Source organism: Palaemon carinicauda, chromosome 26 (assembly GCF_036898095.1).
Source record: "Palaemon carinicauda isolate YSFRI2023 chromosome 26, ASM3689809v2, whole genome shotgun sequence".
Taxonomy (NCBI): Eukaryota; Metazoa; Arthropoda; class Malacostraca; order Decapoda; family Palaemonidae; genus Palaemon; species Palaemon carinicauda.
In genome coordinates, this window is record NC_090750.1 from 65,192,302 (window position 1) to 65,209,082 (window position 16,781).

Sequence of the window (16,781 nt, forward strand, 5' to 3'; positions counted from 1 at the left end):
ATCTTGTCATGGCTGGAATAAAACTTCCCGAATTCTGCTTAGTATTAAGACATGATGGAGAAGGAAAAACTACTAAAAATAACCTCATACCTAGTAGTAATTACTGGATGGGAAAATCTAAATGCAAAGGATAGTCAGAAATATGAAAAATCATCTGCCCAAGTGTACCCTCAAGCAAGAGAACTCTAACCCAAGACAGTGGAACACCATAGTACAGAGGCTATGACACTACCCAAGACTAGAGAACAATGCTTTGATTAATCCTCTCCAGAGGGTAATACTTATTACTTACGTTGATAGGTACACAACTTTCATCTTTAAATTCTCTTTTCATTTTCATGAAAATATTACATTATAACTTCTCTTTAACTTCCATGGAAATAGGTACGGTTGGTCACTGGAATTCCTGGCACACCATGCTCGGGGAAGTGCACCCCATCACACCCTTACTGCGCAGCGAGTAACCAAACAGATAGTGTAGGGAAAGATGACACCAGTGGTCAGTGGGGCTACACAGAGGAACTCTCCACTCAGTAAGGGTGTGACAGAGTGCACTTTCTCAGAGCGTGATGTACTAGGAATTTTTGTTTCCAACTGTACTTTTGACTTATATTTCCCTGTAATGATAACAGGTATTTCTAGATTCTCTTCTTTTTTTTATAATTATATGAACTTTTTATTATGACGTTACTTCAGAGTTCTGTTTCTCTTTTCAATGTAACAGTTCATTTTAACTTTCCTTTTCATGGCTATAGTCACTTTCAGCTTCTTTTTCTTTTATCACGATGATACACACTTTTATCTTAAAAAAAAAAAAAGATACAACTCCTAAATTCAGGACAGCATCCGTGTACGAAACCGCAATTAATTATAGAGCCAAGATATGTCCGAGTTCTAGAGGGAGGCATGAGAGAGAATAAGCGTTACTTAGGCACATCCTGTGTATTCGAGGATGGTGACTACCGTGACTGTCACTGACTGTAACAAAAGGTAGTTTACACAGGGTAACCACAAGGGAAGGCTGCGTCCGTGGGATCCTGTGATTTCACCTTGTAGGATCTCGAAGAGTACGGAGCTTGATTGGCAAATCATATGGCTCGTGATTAGAATAATATCGAATTCTATATTAAGCAGATGATGTTAGGCTGACATCAAAGATCAACTCTGTTGAAAATCAACTGTAGTGGGAAGTAAAGACGAAAACACAAACACAAAAATAGTGTTGTCCTAGAGTTCAGCTCGTGATTAGAATAATATCGAACTCTATACTTTAAGATTAACTTTTCAACTGTGGTTATGATAGGGAGGCATTTGTTCATCTTTTGACTTCGTTTATTTGTAAGCAGATGATGTTCGGCTGACTTTAAGGATCAACTCTGTTGAAAAGCAACTGAAGTGGGAAGTAAAGACGAAAACAAACTAAAATATAGTGTTGGTCTAGAGTTCGGCTCGTCCAAAACGTGTAGCTAGATATGGGTGGTATTTTCGGTAAGTAATTTTCATTTTAATTATTTGTGCAATTTCTATCATTCTGAGGAACCGTAAACTAAGATTTTTCTTATGTATTTACATACCTAAAAGAGGGACACTCAGTAAAGAGCATGTCTTTGCGACACTAAGTAGTCTTATTTTGCTCTTAACTTCAGGACCCATAGAGAGACCGTGTACTTGTACTTCGATGTATTTTATTCAAAATATAATGGATTTGTCCTTGGATCATACCTCACATGTCCACCAAGTATCGTTGAAATTAGTTGAGTAGTTTTTGCATAATGTTCACAAACAAAAAAATAAACTAACAAAATATTTATTATTCTCTTAACATTACGATTATTTTCAAAGTATTCCTGCGTACTTGTACTTTGATGTACTTTATCAAAAAAAGGTTAAAGATTTATCCTTAGGTTATACCCAACATGACTACCAAGTTTGGTTAAAATCGATTCTGTAGTTTTTGTGTAAAGTTGCTCATAAGCAAACAAAGAAATTGATAAACTAAACAGACATGGGTGCATACATACCCTTCCCAAAATCGACTTGGCAAAGGCAACTATAAATAATGTAGGAGTGCATTACCAATTAAGAACATATATTTGTCTCTTTTCTATACAAATCTTAAAAGGGCGAGCTTCTACTGCTGACTGGATAACAATCTTCAGCAGAATCTTGATAGCTCTTTACCATGAGTTAGAACGTCTTTGGATCTTTTATTTTGTCATTTTCTCAGCTAAAATCTGTTCATTTTAAAATCAGCGTTATATCTGAACCTCCTGTTTGTTTACAATAGCTTTTAAAAGTACATACTTTCTGACAAGGAATAAGATTAAGCCTCTTATGATCATTTTTTTTTTTCTTTTGTACCTAGAATGGCTGTCCTTGGACCTAGCAAGTGTGACATGGACCACTCTGGTTTTAATCACCACCTTGGTGGGCTTGGTGATTATGTAAGTGATGATTTGTTATTATTATTATTATTATTATTATTACAACAACAAGAAACAAAACAAAAAGGGGACCTCTACTCTCTACGTTCCTCCTGAACTCGGCTGAGTCCCTGGTTAGGCTGGAGGAACGTAGAGAGTAGAGGTCCCCTTTTTGTTTTGTTTCTTGTTGTTGTCGGCTACCCCCCAAAATTGGGGGAAGTGCCTTTGGTATATGGATGGATGGATTATTATTAAATGCTAAGCTACAACCCTAGTTGGAAAAGCAGGATGCTATAAGCCCAGGGGCCCCAACAGGGAAAATAGCCCAGTGAGGAAAGGAAATAAGGAAGAACAAAATAGTTTAAGAATAGTAACAATATTAAAATAAATATTTCCTATATAAACTATAAAAACTTCAACAAAAGAGGAAGAGAAACTAGATAGAAAAGTGTGCCCGAGTGTACCCTCAAGCAAGAGAACTCTAACCCAAGGCAGTGTAAGACCATGGTACAGAGGCTAAGGCACTACCCAAGAATAGAGAATGTAGTACAAAGATATTTCAGTAAGTTTATTTTGCAGGGAGCTCAATGCACACAATGTCTTAACCTAAAGCAAAGAACAAATAACTGATAATGGAGAGTTGTTTTTTTCCACAACATTGCTATTGAGAAAAATCTGGTGATGTTATTTGTTAAGAACATATTTCACACTATCAGGATATGCTTCACTGCATCTGGAATATTTAGAAATTTCCTTATAAGGAAACTTCACTTTCACATTAGTTTCTCTATGTATTACCAAAGTTCTAATAAATCAAACAGCTGTTTCAATCTGTGTACTATAAAATATCTTACATATTTTTTTTTTTTCAGAGAACGGTGGTGGCATATGGGGAAACTTGAACGTCTTGGCTACACGAGCCCCCCTAAAAGCCTGTTATTTGGAAACTTGAAGCAGCTGAGTGCGGTAAGTGATTGGAGATGTCAGAAAAGATCAGTCTGTTTCAGTCAAATATCTCTCTCTCTCTCTCTCTCTCTCTCTCTCTCTCTCTCTCTCTCTCTCTCTCTCTCTCTCTCTCTCTCTCTCTCTCTCTCTTTGGAAACTTGAAGCAGCTGAGTGCGGTAAGTGATTGGAGATGTCAGAAAAGATCAGCTTGTTTCAGTCAAATATTCTCTCTCTCTCTCTCTCTCTCTCTCTCTCTCTCTCTCTCTCTCTCTCTCTCTCTCTCTCTCTCTCTCTCTCTCTCTCTCAATGTGTCTTTTAAATGAAACCAGGGCTTCTATTAACATGATATTTTGAACTTATGCAAGTAACATGTAATGCAACACCTTTGTAAAAACGTTACGTAGCAAAGTACACAACAGTAGATTCTGTTATATTACCACAAATCTCTGTAACAAAGAATAACTAGAGACAAAGAATTGCCAAAGGAAGAGCAGGAACATGAAATTAATCAATAAAAACATTACCGAAATATCTAGTTGACAATGATGAAAGTTTCCATCATGGGTCCGTTTGTTATAAAAAAATGCTATAGATCGATGTTTATGATTTCTGTCATAGCTTTGAGTCCTTGGCATGCTGCAGTGATGAAAATTTCAATTTGTGGGAACGATTCAAATTGGAGGATCGCATGATATACCAGAAAACATTATTACGGATTTCTTCTTCTGATACAAACTCAGCCTTTTTTAATATGTTGGTTTGTTTGAATACATTGAGCATAGAAATAAATGCATTAAGAATTAGAATGTTGATAAGATTGTTCTTTAATATTGATATTCAAATACATTTAACTGTATGTGGATGAGCAATGAAATAAACACGATAATCATTACATTGAATCTTTCTCTTCAGTATTGCATTCCAGAATTAGTTCTCTCTCTCTCTCTCTTTCTCTCTCTCTCTCTCTCTCTCTCTCTCTCTCTCTCTCTCTCTCTCTCTCTCTCTCTCTCTCTCTCTCTCTCTCTCCCTCTCTCTCTCTCTCTCATCTGGCCTCAGTATGCAACAGAAATATAGGCACAATGAAAAGACTGAATCATTTTGGAAAATTAAACCTCGGCAATTTCCATTCCCAGCCTTAATCAATAAAATAGATGATACTTAAAGTTTGGGAAATTTATGATCCTCTTTCATTCCAGTTGAATGCCAATTTCCAGGATGGCTGGAAAGACCTTATTAACAAGTATGGTAGTCAAGTGGGGAACCTAGAAGGAAAATCAATGGCGTAAGTAATTTTTCTTTAATATTTCATTATATATTCTTATTTCATAGGGCTTATCTTACATTATATATATATATATATATATATATATATATATATATATATATATATATATATATATATATATATATACAGTATATATATATATATATTTATGTATATATATATATATATATATACATATATATATATATGTATATATATACATATATATATATATATATATATATATATATATATATATCAGTGTACTAGAGTTCTTATCCTTCATAATTATCCCAGGATTTTTAAGTGTGGTTTTCATATAATTCCCGTCTGACATGATCAGAAAGTGCATATATCTATAGGATTATTAATATCACTAGTTACGAGGTTTTCCTTGTTTTTCAACTCAGTTTATGGAACCTGTGCAGGATTTTAAAAGTTTTTTTTGTTTTCTATAGGCCTATATATTCGTATTGCTATTGTGTAATCATTTAAATTTGATTCATAGTTTCTATTTTTACCCATAAATTCTCTAACATTTTGTTTCTTTAATTCTTTATTCATATTGTTTTTCAACTCTGTTTATGGAAGTTTTGCAGTATTTTAAAAGTTGTTTTTTTTTTCTCTCTCTCTCTTTTCTATAGTCCTATATATTCGTATTGCTGTTGTGTAATCATTTAAGTTTGATTCATATTTTCTATTTTCACCCATAAATTCTCTAACATTTTGCTTATTTAATTCTTTATTCATATCGCGTCTACAGGTTATACACTGGCAGAATGCCTGGCATTGTCATCACAAATCCAGAAGTCATAAAGTATGTTGGAATCAGGTCTTTTGACAATTTCAGAAACCGGCCGGTAAGTGGAATCAATTTCATCAATATTCGTTTAAAGTCAGACCAAGAGAGAAGATAGATAGAGCCATTAAAATCCAGTCTTCTTATTCTTTTTTCAACCTTATTAATACAACAGCATTGCAAGATCATCGGCTCGAGACAGCCTTTTCCATCTATTTTTCTTCATTTCATCTTCTCTTAGTTCCACTTCACCCGTATCCTTTCTCATATGTGGTTTGGCCCAGAAAACAAGCTCGTTACGTATGCAGATGATGCTACTCTCTTTCCATCTGATCCTCCCCATCACTGGCTTGTTTTGAGCTTTTCTTGATTTGTTCCACCCTTGGAGATATAATACACCTCCTCCCTTCTTAATCCATGGCCATAGTATCTCAAACAAGCTTCCCTAGCCTTATCTTTTACGTTACATATATCACACATTCTTCTTATATATTGACTCTACCTCCTTTCCAGTAGTGATATTCCAGCAATCCATATCATCATCCTAATCTCCGTTCTTTCTAAAGGCCCCTTATTTTTTCCTCATAAAGGCCAAAGTTTCTGCCCCATATAATAGTATGGGCCCGATAACGGCCTTATAAATCTTAATTTTGAGTCTTTATGGCATTTTCAACTCCTATTAGTTCTCTCCATTTTTGCCATACTTTTTTCAATCTCTGTCTCACTGCTTTCTCTGTAGCCTACCTCCTTCCACTTTTATTATTGATCCCAAGTAGTTAATCTCGTTGTTTTATTTTAACACCGTTCCTTCTTTCATTTGAATGTTAATTTCTTTGTGTATTCCTCTACTACTAATCATTAGCTCTGTTCTTCCAATAATCACTTACATCCCTTTCCTTTCTAGGGATTTATCCACTGCTAAAAAGCTTTCTTGCAGTTCTTCTATTTGCTTTAATAACTAAACCACCCACAAACATCTGTTCCCATAATTCTTTGTAGTTCTTTAATTCAGATGTCAGTATCTATAATGACGAAGAAAGTGAATGAATTTAGAGGTGATATCTAATGGAGGCAAACCTCCACAAGAAATACCTCTGTCTCACCATATTTTGTCTTTCCAGTGGTTCTTGTCCCCTAAAACATCATTCTCTCTAACCTCACCAACTTCTTTAGTACGCCTCTCCTTCTTAAATATCAATAGGCTAACTTTCTTGATACGATGGCCATATGCCTTTTCAAGATCCACAAAACACATGTAAACTTTTGTTTCCTTCTAGATACTTCTTTTATGAAGCTTCATCTGTGGTGGATAATGTGGGAGGTTGGGCTGTGGCACCCTAGCAGTACCAGCTGAACTCGGTTGAGTCCCTGGTTAGGCTGGAGGAACGTAGAGAGTAGAGGTCCCCTTTTTTGTTTTGTTTCATTTGTTGATGTCGGCTAACCCCCAAAATTGGGGGAAGTGCCTTTGGTATATGTATGTATGTGATACTTCTATTGGCCATGTCTTATAAAAATAACATCCACTGTGCGGTTTCCTTTCATAAACCCAAAATTGCTGCTCATGTAAATCTATCTACTCTCTCACCCTTCCTTCTACTATTCTTTCTAGTATCTTGAATACAGGCTCCAAAAGCTTTATTCCTCTGTAGTTCCAACGGTTTAACACCTCATTTTTGTTTATTCAATTCAATAACCAATTATCTTTCCTCGGCCTATTACTTTTCATATCATATATGCATATGTGGTTTGGCCCAGAAAACAAGCTAGTTGCGTATGCAGATGATGCTACTCTCTTTGCCTCAATTCCATCTCCAATGCTTACTGTAAATTATGGGGCATGAAGTTGAACCTAAATCAAATTTATTTTTAAGAAAAATATTCGGTGTGATTTTTCTTAAATTGCAAAAATGGCTTATTATTGGGAAAGTCTTTTAAGATTTTCAGTGATCAGGCTATCTTTTGAAAATGTTTTTATTAATTAATTCTGTCTTGTTTCGAGTGCGTTTTGCCTGTCTGGTTTCCAGCTGCTGACTCTCATCTTAATTTGCTGGATAGAAATTTACGGTCTATTGATTTCTCATTCCTGATCTTGATATTAATAACTGGCACTGTCGTTCAGTTAGTTCTTTATACATGTTACATCAGATTTTTCAGTTATTCAGATTGTTCATCGTGCTCAAATCTTCATAGACTGTAGCTTTGCTAATAATAATAATAATAATAATAATAATAATAATAATAATAATAATAATAATAATAATAATAATAATAATAATAATAATAATATCCTTCCCCAAGCTTTTTTGCAATATTCCACTTCTATTTTGTCTCTTGTGTACTTAAAATCATAATTTTCTATCTCTGCATGACATCCACTAACTCTTCCCTTTCCTGGCAGGCTATCAACATTCCAATTTTCATTTTTTATCTTTCTTTTTCCAATCATTTTTCTTCACTACCCTTTACATATTTCTCACTGCTATGGAATACTGCCATGTAATCCCTTATTCACTTGAGATTATTTCTTTAGGTTTTGTCAACGTTTTTAAACTCGGTTGGCTAAACCATGCAGTAACTCTCCCCCATTTATCCAGGCTTAAGCCCGGCAGCAATTTGAATTGATTTATCCTCTCTGTGTAATTGATTGATTTGAGGTTTTCTGGCATCCTGACATCTAAGGTCATTAACGCCGACCTCTCTGTGTAAAAGGATAACTGCGGGATACGTTAATATTGCACCGTGAATGAAATAACTGAGGTTATTTTTCTTATCTGGTTATCCAGTTCTCCAGATTACTTACCAACAAGAATCTGCTCTCCCTTCGCGACGACAGATGGCGTTCTGTGAGGCACACGCTTACCCCTACCTTCTCTCAGGCTAAGATGAAACTGGTAAGTACTATGGATATCGTCTGAATGACGGTGTCAGTCAAATTAAGTCAATAATACTCATCCGGTTAAATATTTCAGATTTAAGCTGACTTTCTTTACTTGCATTGATCGTGTAATTGAAAAAGTCTATCACCTTTAACGGTGTTTAGATTTTCGAAGGATTCAAATTCTAATTTTCATGTGTCTAAAAGAGTAATTCATGATCATGGCTTGAATATATTATACTGTATTTCCGTAAACGAGAATATCAAGTGGTACTGAAGTGAGGTCACTTCACCTGTCTCTAATCTAAAATATAATCTTATACACTAAATATTTTTCAGCATGTATTTTGTACTGGCAGTAATCAGTGATACGTTTATTCCGTTTCTTTGTTACTCGATTTACAAGAATACAATTATTATTATTATTATTATTATTATTATTATTATTATTATTATTACTTGCTAAGCTAAAACCCTAGTTGGAAAAGCAGGATGCTATAAGCCCAGGGGCTCCAGCAAGGAAAATAGCCCAGTGAGGAAAGGAAACAAGGAAAAATAAAATTTTCAATAAGAGTAACATTAAAATAAATATTTCCTATATAATCTATAAAAAACTAACAAGACAAGGGGAAGAGAAAAAAGACAGAACAGTGAGCCCGAGTGTACCCTCAAGCAAGAGAACTCTAACCCAAGACAGTGGAAGACCATGGTACAGTGGCTATGGCACTACCTAAGGCTAGAGATTTAAGCACCTTTCCATTCTTTTGTTTTCTCACGAGATAATTTACGAAAAAGCAAACTTATCAACTCATATCTAGATTCCATTATATTATCCAATGTTGCAAAAGAGGTGAGTGATCTTAATTGTTACAAATGCTTCGTTAATGTTTGAACAACCCGTTACTAACCTTTACGCTGTTTGTTTTTCGGTAGCAAAACTCTACCCTTGAACTCTACCAAATACCCAGAGTTCATGTCCTCCATTGATATAATTTTTGGAGAATTTGAAAGTGAACACTGGTACCTATTGACGCTTCTAGTTTTCTTGCTCACGGAAAAGCAGTACTATTAGTATTGGAATTCAATTTGGACCTTATGGTTTCCATCTAATGTTCGTACAAAACTAAAATTTTCTCAGAATTGCCTACAAAAAGTCTGTGAAAATTACCTTAGGTTGATGACTAATTATATAGGTCTGCGAGAATTCCTGTCTTTTAAAAATCAAGTGATGATTGTTTTAAAAGAAAACATTTTTATTTTGCAGATGTCACAGGCTATCAACGGTGCTGTTTCTGTGACTCTGGAAGTCATAGAAGATCACGTTAAACAGAATAAACCTGTTGATTTTTACAGGTACAGTGGCCTTATTTATTTATTTATTTATTTATTCATTTTTCAGCTAGGTATCAAATATCTAGGGTCATGCTAACGAAAAATAAATTCATAACTATCATCTACGCCATCATTTTAGTGTTGCATGAATTTTCCTAATCACCAATGAAAATGTTTGAAAATTCCCACTCAAAGCAAATCCCATCGAAAAAATTATTGGTATTTTTGCATATTTAAAACAGCAATTTTTTGCTTTTTTAGGTGGTACAATCTAGGACCCAAACTCCTGGCCCAATCAAACCCCTGTATTCGAAAAAGATGTTCTCACATTTATAAATCAGTAACTCATTTGTAATTTTTCAGGCATAGCGAACAAATTAATTTTTTTTTTTATTTTAAGACTGTGTTTTAGAATAGTATATTGGCTATACTCATTTTTTTAATGACGCCTTTGCACTGACTCGCAGCGGTGCCCTTTTGACTCGGAAAAGTTTCCTGATCGCCGATTGGTTAGAGTCATCTTTTCCAATCAATCAGCGATCAGGAAACTTTTCCGAGCTAAAAGGGCACCCCTGCGAGTCGGTGCAAATCTGCCTCACTAAAAAGAATTGACTATAGTAGCTATCAGTTTTGTGTTTGCCCCTCTTATGAAACGTGATAAAAGATATTTATGTAACATATCACACATGTGACGCAGTTCCGGTAGGCCCTGCTGCTTCCTCCGGTGCCTTACATGACCACAGAGGTAGCAGTAGTAGGGGATTCAGCATTATGAAGCTTCCTTCATCTGTGGTGGATAATGTGGGAGGTTGGGCTGTGGCACCCTAGCAGTACCAGCTGAACTCGGTTGAGTCCCTGGTTAGGCTGAAGGAACGTAGAGAGTAGAGGTCCCTTTTTTGTTTTGTTTCATTTGTTGATGTCGGCTACCCCCCAAAATTGGGGGAAGTGCCTTTGGTATATGTATGTATGTATCACACATGAACACACGAAGACGTATTCCACTTTTCGCAGTCTGTACCACGGTCTAACCCTGGAAGTGATTGGAAAATGTGCCCTGGCCATCGACGTCGAGTCGCAGAAAAATCCCGACCATCCTCTTCTCCAAAACTGCAAAAATATAATCAAGAAATTCAGATTTAATAGCTTCAACAGGATTTTTGGAGGTGAGCTTTTAAACGTTTGTGATAGCTGTTTTCTATCACTTTTAGTTCAAGTTCTTTGTAATAAAATGTTTTACTATTGCATTTACATTGAATTTGTCATTTCATTTCATATTCATTATTAAAATTTCCAACCTTTTGAAAGTCTTTCGCGTTAAATTATTAATTTCATCTTATGGATACAAGAAAAGCAGTATGAGAGAGAGAGAGAGAGAGAGAGAGAGAGAGAGAGAGAGAGAGAGAGAGAGAGAGAGAGAGAGAGAGAGATTTTAGCAGTATTTTCAACGCTTTTGTCAATGAGTTTCTATTTAACATTACTTGAATTTCCAGCGGAGGTTCAAAATCATATTATAATCCAATAATGTTCTGACTATATAAGAGATTAATTTCTTTGTTTTTTCACTTCATAGAAATTTTTTTTTTCCAATCGTTAAACTGAAAAAAAAAAATAGATTTCAACTTGGTGTAAACTGTGTTGCCAGATGAGTTAGTATGAAAATCCCCAAATCTCAATGAAAATATCCCCCAAAACAACACAAAAATCCCCATTTCCACAAATATATTTTCTTCTCATTATCTAGGCTATACTAATATAGAAATTATTCGCTATACTTCATATAAGTGCAATTAAACTAATTGCAACAATATAAAGTTTTACTCATCTTTTTTTCTTTCACTGTAATTTGTACAGAATACCCCATCAGACATCCAAAATCCCAAAATCTAGGAATAAATCCCCAAATCTAGGGATGAATTCCCATATGTGGCAACACTGGTACCACTCGTGTATCACACACGCTCGTACATTGTAACAGTATTTCTTATTTTTTGTATATTATTGCTCTCCCCTCTCACTGTATATTCATGTATTTTCCTTCACCATTTTGTTTGAATTTTTGTGCCTTTCTTGACTGGAATGGGTTGTATAAATACTCAAGCTCCAACCAAATAAAGATCAATTGCATTCTCTAGTCTCAATTACAACCCAATTGCTCACGGGCACATTGGTCTCCCGAACATACTAAGCTAAGCAATGTTATTTCTTTTTGTTACTAAATGCAATTTTCCTTTGATCTCATTACTCACAGAAATCCTATCATTTATACTTTCTTATTATAATTCGTAACTCTAAAATCTTTATAATACTCATTACTCACAGAAATCCTATCAAATATATTTTCTTATTATAATTCATATCTCTAAAATCTTTATAATGCTCATTACTCACAGAAATCCTATCAAATATACTTTATTATTATAATTCATATCTCTAAAATCTTTATAATGCTCATTACTCACAGAAATCCTATCAAATATACTTTATTATTATAATTCATATCTCTAAAATCTTTATAATGCTCATTACTCACAGAAATCCTATCAAATATACTTTCTTATTATAATTCATTTCTCTAAAATCTTTATAATGCTCATTACTCACAGAAATCCTATCAAATATACTTTCTTATTATAATTCATATCTCTAAAATCTTTATAATGCTCATTACTCACAGAAATTCTATCAAATATACTTTCTTATTATAATTCGTAACTCTAAAATCTTTATAATGCTCATTACTCACAGAAATCCTATCAAATATACTTTCTTATTATAATTCATATCTCTAAAATCTTTATAATGTTTCTTTATTTAGATAGATCCAGTGTTAATTAATTCTCATCTCATCTTTTAGTAATGTTTCATTAAAAAGTAATTGCATTATTTCATATTGTTTCCTCAGCTTTATTTCCATCATTGGTCATATTTATACGAAAATATCAGGGATGGATATTTAAAAAGAAAGACCGAAGTGACCGAATACTTAAAGAAGATGTTCTGAAAGTGATCGAAAATAGGATAGCAACTCAGGTTAGTTACTCCGAAGTTAATATAATATACTCGTGGACATGTTGTTTTGTTGTTGGGGTATTAAAGCCAACACTTGTTGTTGGCACGGGCCTTTCCCTTGGTTGGCCCGTAGGTGAATCGTGGACAGCAACCTTATGTTGCAGCCTATTATTGTTGCCTAATATAAATTATTGTCTAGCAGAATTGTTTGAGAAGCACTACTAATTAATTTATTACTTATCGTCAACATATGGTCTTTGTCAATGAAAAACTATTGCAGTGCGGTATTATTTCAAAAGCAAAGTCTTTATATCAAGTTTACTATGATAAAAATGGACAAATGTTATATCCAATTCCTATTCCTTGTCGCATCATAAGTATCATAATTATTCTTGTTAACTAATACATTCACGTCAGTGACATTTAATTCTTATAGTCTTCAATGCTAGAAAGCTTTTTGATGCATCAGAATTACCAACAAAGAGATTATATAGTTTTTGCCATCCTTAGAGACATGGCCTGAAATGAAGCTTAAGTATGTCAGTTACATAATTTCTTCTATAACATAGATATAGTCAGTACAAAGTTAATCTCGGATTCTATCCATTTGGACCCGGTATCCGGTGAGCAGAAGGAAGGTCTTCTTCTTCTTCTTCTTCTTCTTCTTCTTCTTCTTCTCCTTCTGTTCCCACTTTTATGTGGGGTCGATGTTTCTGGCCACTTCTGTTTCCACGAACTGAACCAGTTCGTGGAAACAGAAGTGGCCAGAAACATCGACCCCACATAAAAGTGGGAACAGAAGGAGAAGAAGAAGAAGAAGAAGAAGAAGACCTTCCTTCTACTCACCGGATACTGGGTAGAAGGAAGGTCTATACTAGAGTAAATTCTATAGGTCTTGGGTGGAATATCAGGCAGAGCAGACCTTTACGGGAGAGCAGAGCATTAGCCGATGCCATATGCATGAATTATACTTTTTTTAATACGGACAACACATTGTTTTTTCAGCTTTGGCACTGTAATCTAGCTTATTTATTTCAGTATTGCTTTTGTAGTTGAACTCGTCTGTGCACACCATTGTTTTTTTTTTATTTTTGTGGCTGACAACAATGGACAGGGTTTAGGTCTTAGACATTGCAATTTTTTTCCTTAGACACTTTCCTGATCGAGAAACATCAGACGATTCATTGATCCTTAATGGTTCAGACAATTTCCAGGTGCTCAGTTCTCAAGGCATTTTGCTGGTCCTTCATGCTACAAATATTATCTTGGTAGGTAATATACCTCGAGGAGTTCTTCCTGCTATTTTTAGATCTTTAATTCCCTATGAAGTTTCTGCTTTGTTTATGGTTATAAATCCCCCAGAGAACGTTTTTTTTTTTTTTTTTTTTCAGTTAAACGCTCTAACTCAGTGGTTCCCAACCTGGGGAAATTTCCCCCTGGGGGGAAATTTGAAGCTACCAGGGGGGAAATAATTACACTTCCTACTAACTAAAAAAAATATCAGGTGACAAAGCTAGCCCTGATATTGATACACTGGTGCACAAGAAGCAGCATCAACCTTCTCACTAATTCAATTTTGAAGTAGAAGAATAAACAAAAGTCCTTTTATTTTGCTACTAGCCGCTCTCCATATACTGATAAACAAATAGTTACAGAGTAAAATGGATAGAGAGCGGTTAGTAGCAACTAACCTCATAGCTCTATGGCTATGCGGTTAGTTGTTACTAACCGCTCTCTATCCATTTTACTCTGTAACTATTTTTTTATCAGTATATTTGTATAATGGAAAAATGAATTAGTAAGTCGTCACAGTGTGTTTCAACTACTCTTTCCCTCATACACATGAAGGGGGAAATCTGGAGGGTTGAACTGGGTGCAGGGGGGAAATGACAGGAAAAAAGGTTGGGAACCACTGCTCTAACTCCTCCTGGATGGAATGTTTTAATTTATTACTTCCTTAGTTTCTTAGGGTCATTTGCCAGGTAAGGACCTGTGACAGCCCAGCTACAAACAATTGGAACTTGAAGACGATAGCCCAGTTACCATACTTTATTACCCCAGTTCACTTTCTCTGTTAAAACCAAAAATCTAGTAGATGTGGCATTTTTTTTATTGCGTTTTCACTTTTTCGTATATTGAGGAACCTTAGATTAAAAACTGACCCACTGTATTTGACCTATAATTTCTGCTAATTTAGGCATTGCGTATCTAGGAGTCTAAAGTTGTGTTTGAATAACAGTATTTAAAGTCTTTTGATATTTTATTAAGCAAAAGATATAGTTTACTTTATAACCAATATCTTAGATATCTTCGAAAACTTGAAAATTCTACAATAGGCTTGGTAAACGTTATTGGACTTATTCCATGTTGACCCAAATGCAGCAATGACCTGATTTTGATTGTAGAAATTTATTCAGTATATCATTTCAAATATTTGACGACTTAGAAAATTCCATATAATTAAGAAATGATGTTGAAAATAGAAGATTACATGAACAGTGAGTCAAATCAAATGTAGCTATGTATTTCATAGCTTGAATTTGTTAATGCACGTCCACATATATTATTCAATTTAAGGTAAAATGTAATCACTTGCCGTTGGATGTTTAGGCGGGGAGGACTGTTGATGCATTGCAACTGATGTTGGAAGCAGCACAACTCGTTTCTCTGGAGGAGAGTGAGAAGAACAGCACAAAGACCGATTCCAATGCAATTACTAGCAATGGAAAAGAAGTCGGAGGAAGGCGGCTGCAGAATGGCAAAGGATTAGGCAGAAAGGAACCCAAAATGACGGAAGAGGAAGTGGCAGATAATGCCGTTGTGTTTCTGTTAGCTGGATACGAGACGACATCCACTATGCTTTCCTACACGACCTATTTGCTGGCCAAACACCCAGATGTCCAGCAACGACTCTATGAGGAAATTGTCCAGCATCTCAATGAAAAGGTAATATTGATAAGATTGATTCCAGGTTTAGTTACCTTATTATAAAAGAAATAATAACATCAGGGAATATGAATTAGTGTACTGGACAATTCGTTTGTAAATCCAATTTCTTTGTTACGCCAGCACCACGTCGAAATCCCACATTTCTCCTTTAACATCTATCTTGTTTATATTCTCCTAATTTTTGGATATTCAAATATATCTTTTTTTAATAATTCTTTTGTTAAAGAATAGATTATTATCATCAAAACTCCGGTCGATAAAGATGCAAGCGCTGAGTCTCACGGATTCGAAGCACCAATATGCAATAAACCTTATAATTGTGAAATCCTGTGTTGAAATAGTTCTGTTTTTTTTTTTCAGTGAAGTCCATTTTATACGTAGATATGCTACCAACTAATAGACTTAAGTGATATGATATAACTGTTTTCCACAATAGCTATCTTAACTACTGGTAGATTAAGTGATGACCCTGTATTTGTTTTCTGGGAAGACTTTTTATCAACTGATGGGCTTGAGTGATAACCCTGTATTTGGGTGTCAGGACAAACATATTTTTGACTGATAGGCTCAAGTGTTTTGGTATTGGTTTTCCAAAATTCTGGAATATTTACGGAAAACATATTGTTTTGAAAACAAAACATGTTTTCTCTATTTATGTTCCAAATGGAGATGGCTTTACGTTTTAGAGATTTACATTCATGTTTGTTTAGAGTAATTGATATATTTTAATAGTCCAGATAAACTCACACATGACTGGATAGGAAACATGAATGGTTTACTCAACGATAGAAAATAACAGACTGAATATTATTATGGTTAGTTAGCGAATAAGTGTAGGGATTTCTTGAAATGTTTCGCCATCTTTTCATATTGTTTCAGGAGGAAGTTACTTACGACATGATTTCTGAACTGGAGTATCTGGATATGGTGGTGAATGAATCACTACGGTTTTATCCACCTATAGCAACGTAAGTGCTTTAAATTTATTCTTTTTTTTTTCTTTTTGGTTTACTTAAGAAATATGGATTTGTTTTTCCAGGATCCATCTTTACCTCCTTTTCGTAAGTCTTTAAAAAAAAGAAAACATGAGCAACCCAGGAATAATTGTTGTACCAAAAATACTATATATTTTTGGTACAACATAAGATTCATCTATTCCTTGCCTGTGAAGGGCTTTCATTACTG

At 34.7% G+C, this 16,781-nt stretch overlaps 1 protein-coding gene across 1 annotated transcript in view; it reads left to right on the top strand.

Moving 5' to 3' along the window:
* The first annotated feature begins 1,010 nt into the window (after positions 1-1,010).
* Positions 1,011-16,781, top strand: part of LOC137620209 (cytochrome P450 3A29-like) — a 20,669-nt gene continuing 4,898 nt past the window's right edge. Inside the window, exons 1-11 of the mRNA XM_068350448.1 lie at positions 1,011-1,488; positions 2,366-2,444; positions 3,296-3,389; positions 4,565-4,650; positions 5,396-5,492; positions 8,215-8,322; positions 9,571-9,659; positions 10,650-10,801; positions 12,541-12,668; positions 15,258-15,593; positions 16,476-16,564. Of these exons, the coding sequence (XP_068206549.1) occupies positions 1,473-1,488; positions 2,366-2,444; positions 3,296-3,389; positions 4,565-4,650; positions 5,396-5,492; positions 8,215-8,322; positions 9,571-9,659; positions 10,650-10,801; positions 12,541-12,668; positions 15,258-15,593; positions 16,476-16,564 (1,274 nt within the window). The 5' untranslated portion in view covers positions 1,011-1,472. The remainder of the gene's footprint in view (positions 1,489-2,365; positions 2,445-3,295; positions 3,390-4,564; positions 4,651-5,395; positions 5,493-8,214; positions 8,323-9,570; positions 9,660-10,649; positions 10,802-12,540; positions 12,669-15,257; positions 15,594-16,475; positions 16,565-16,781) is intronic.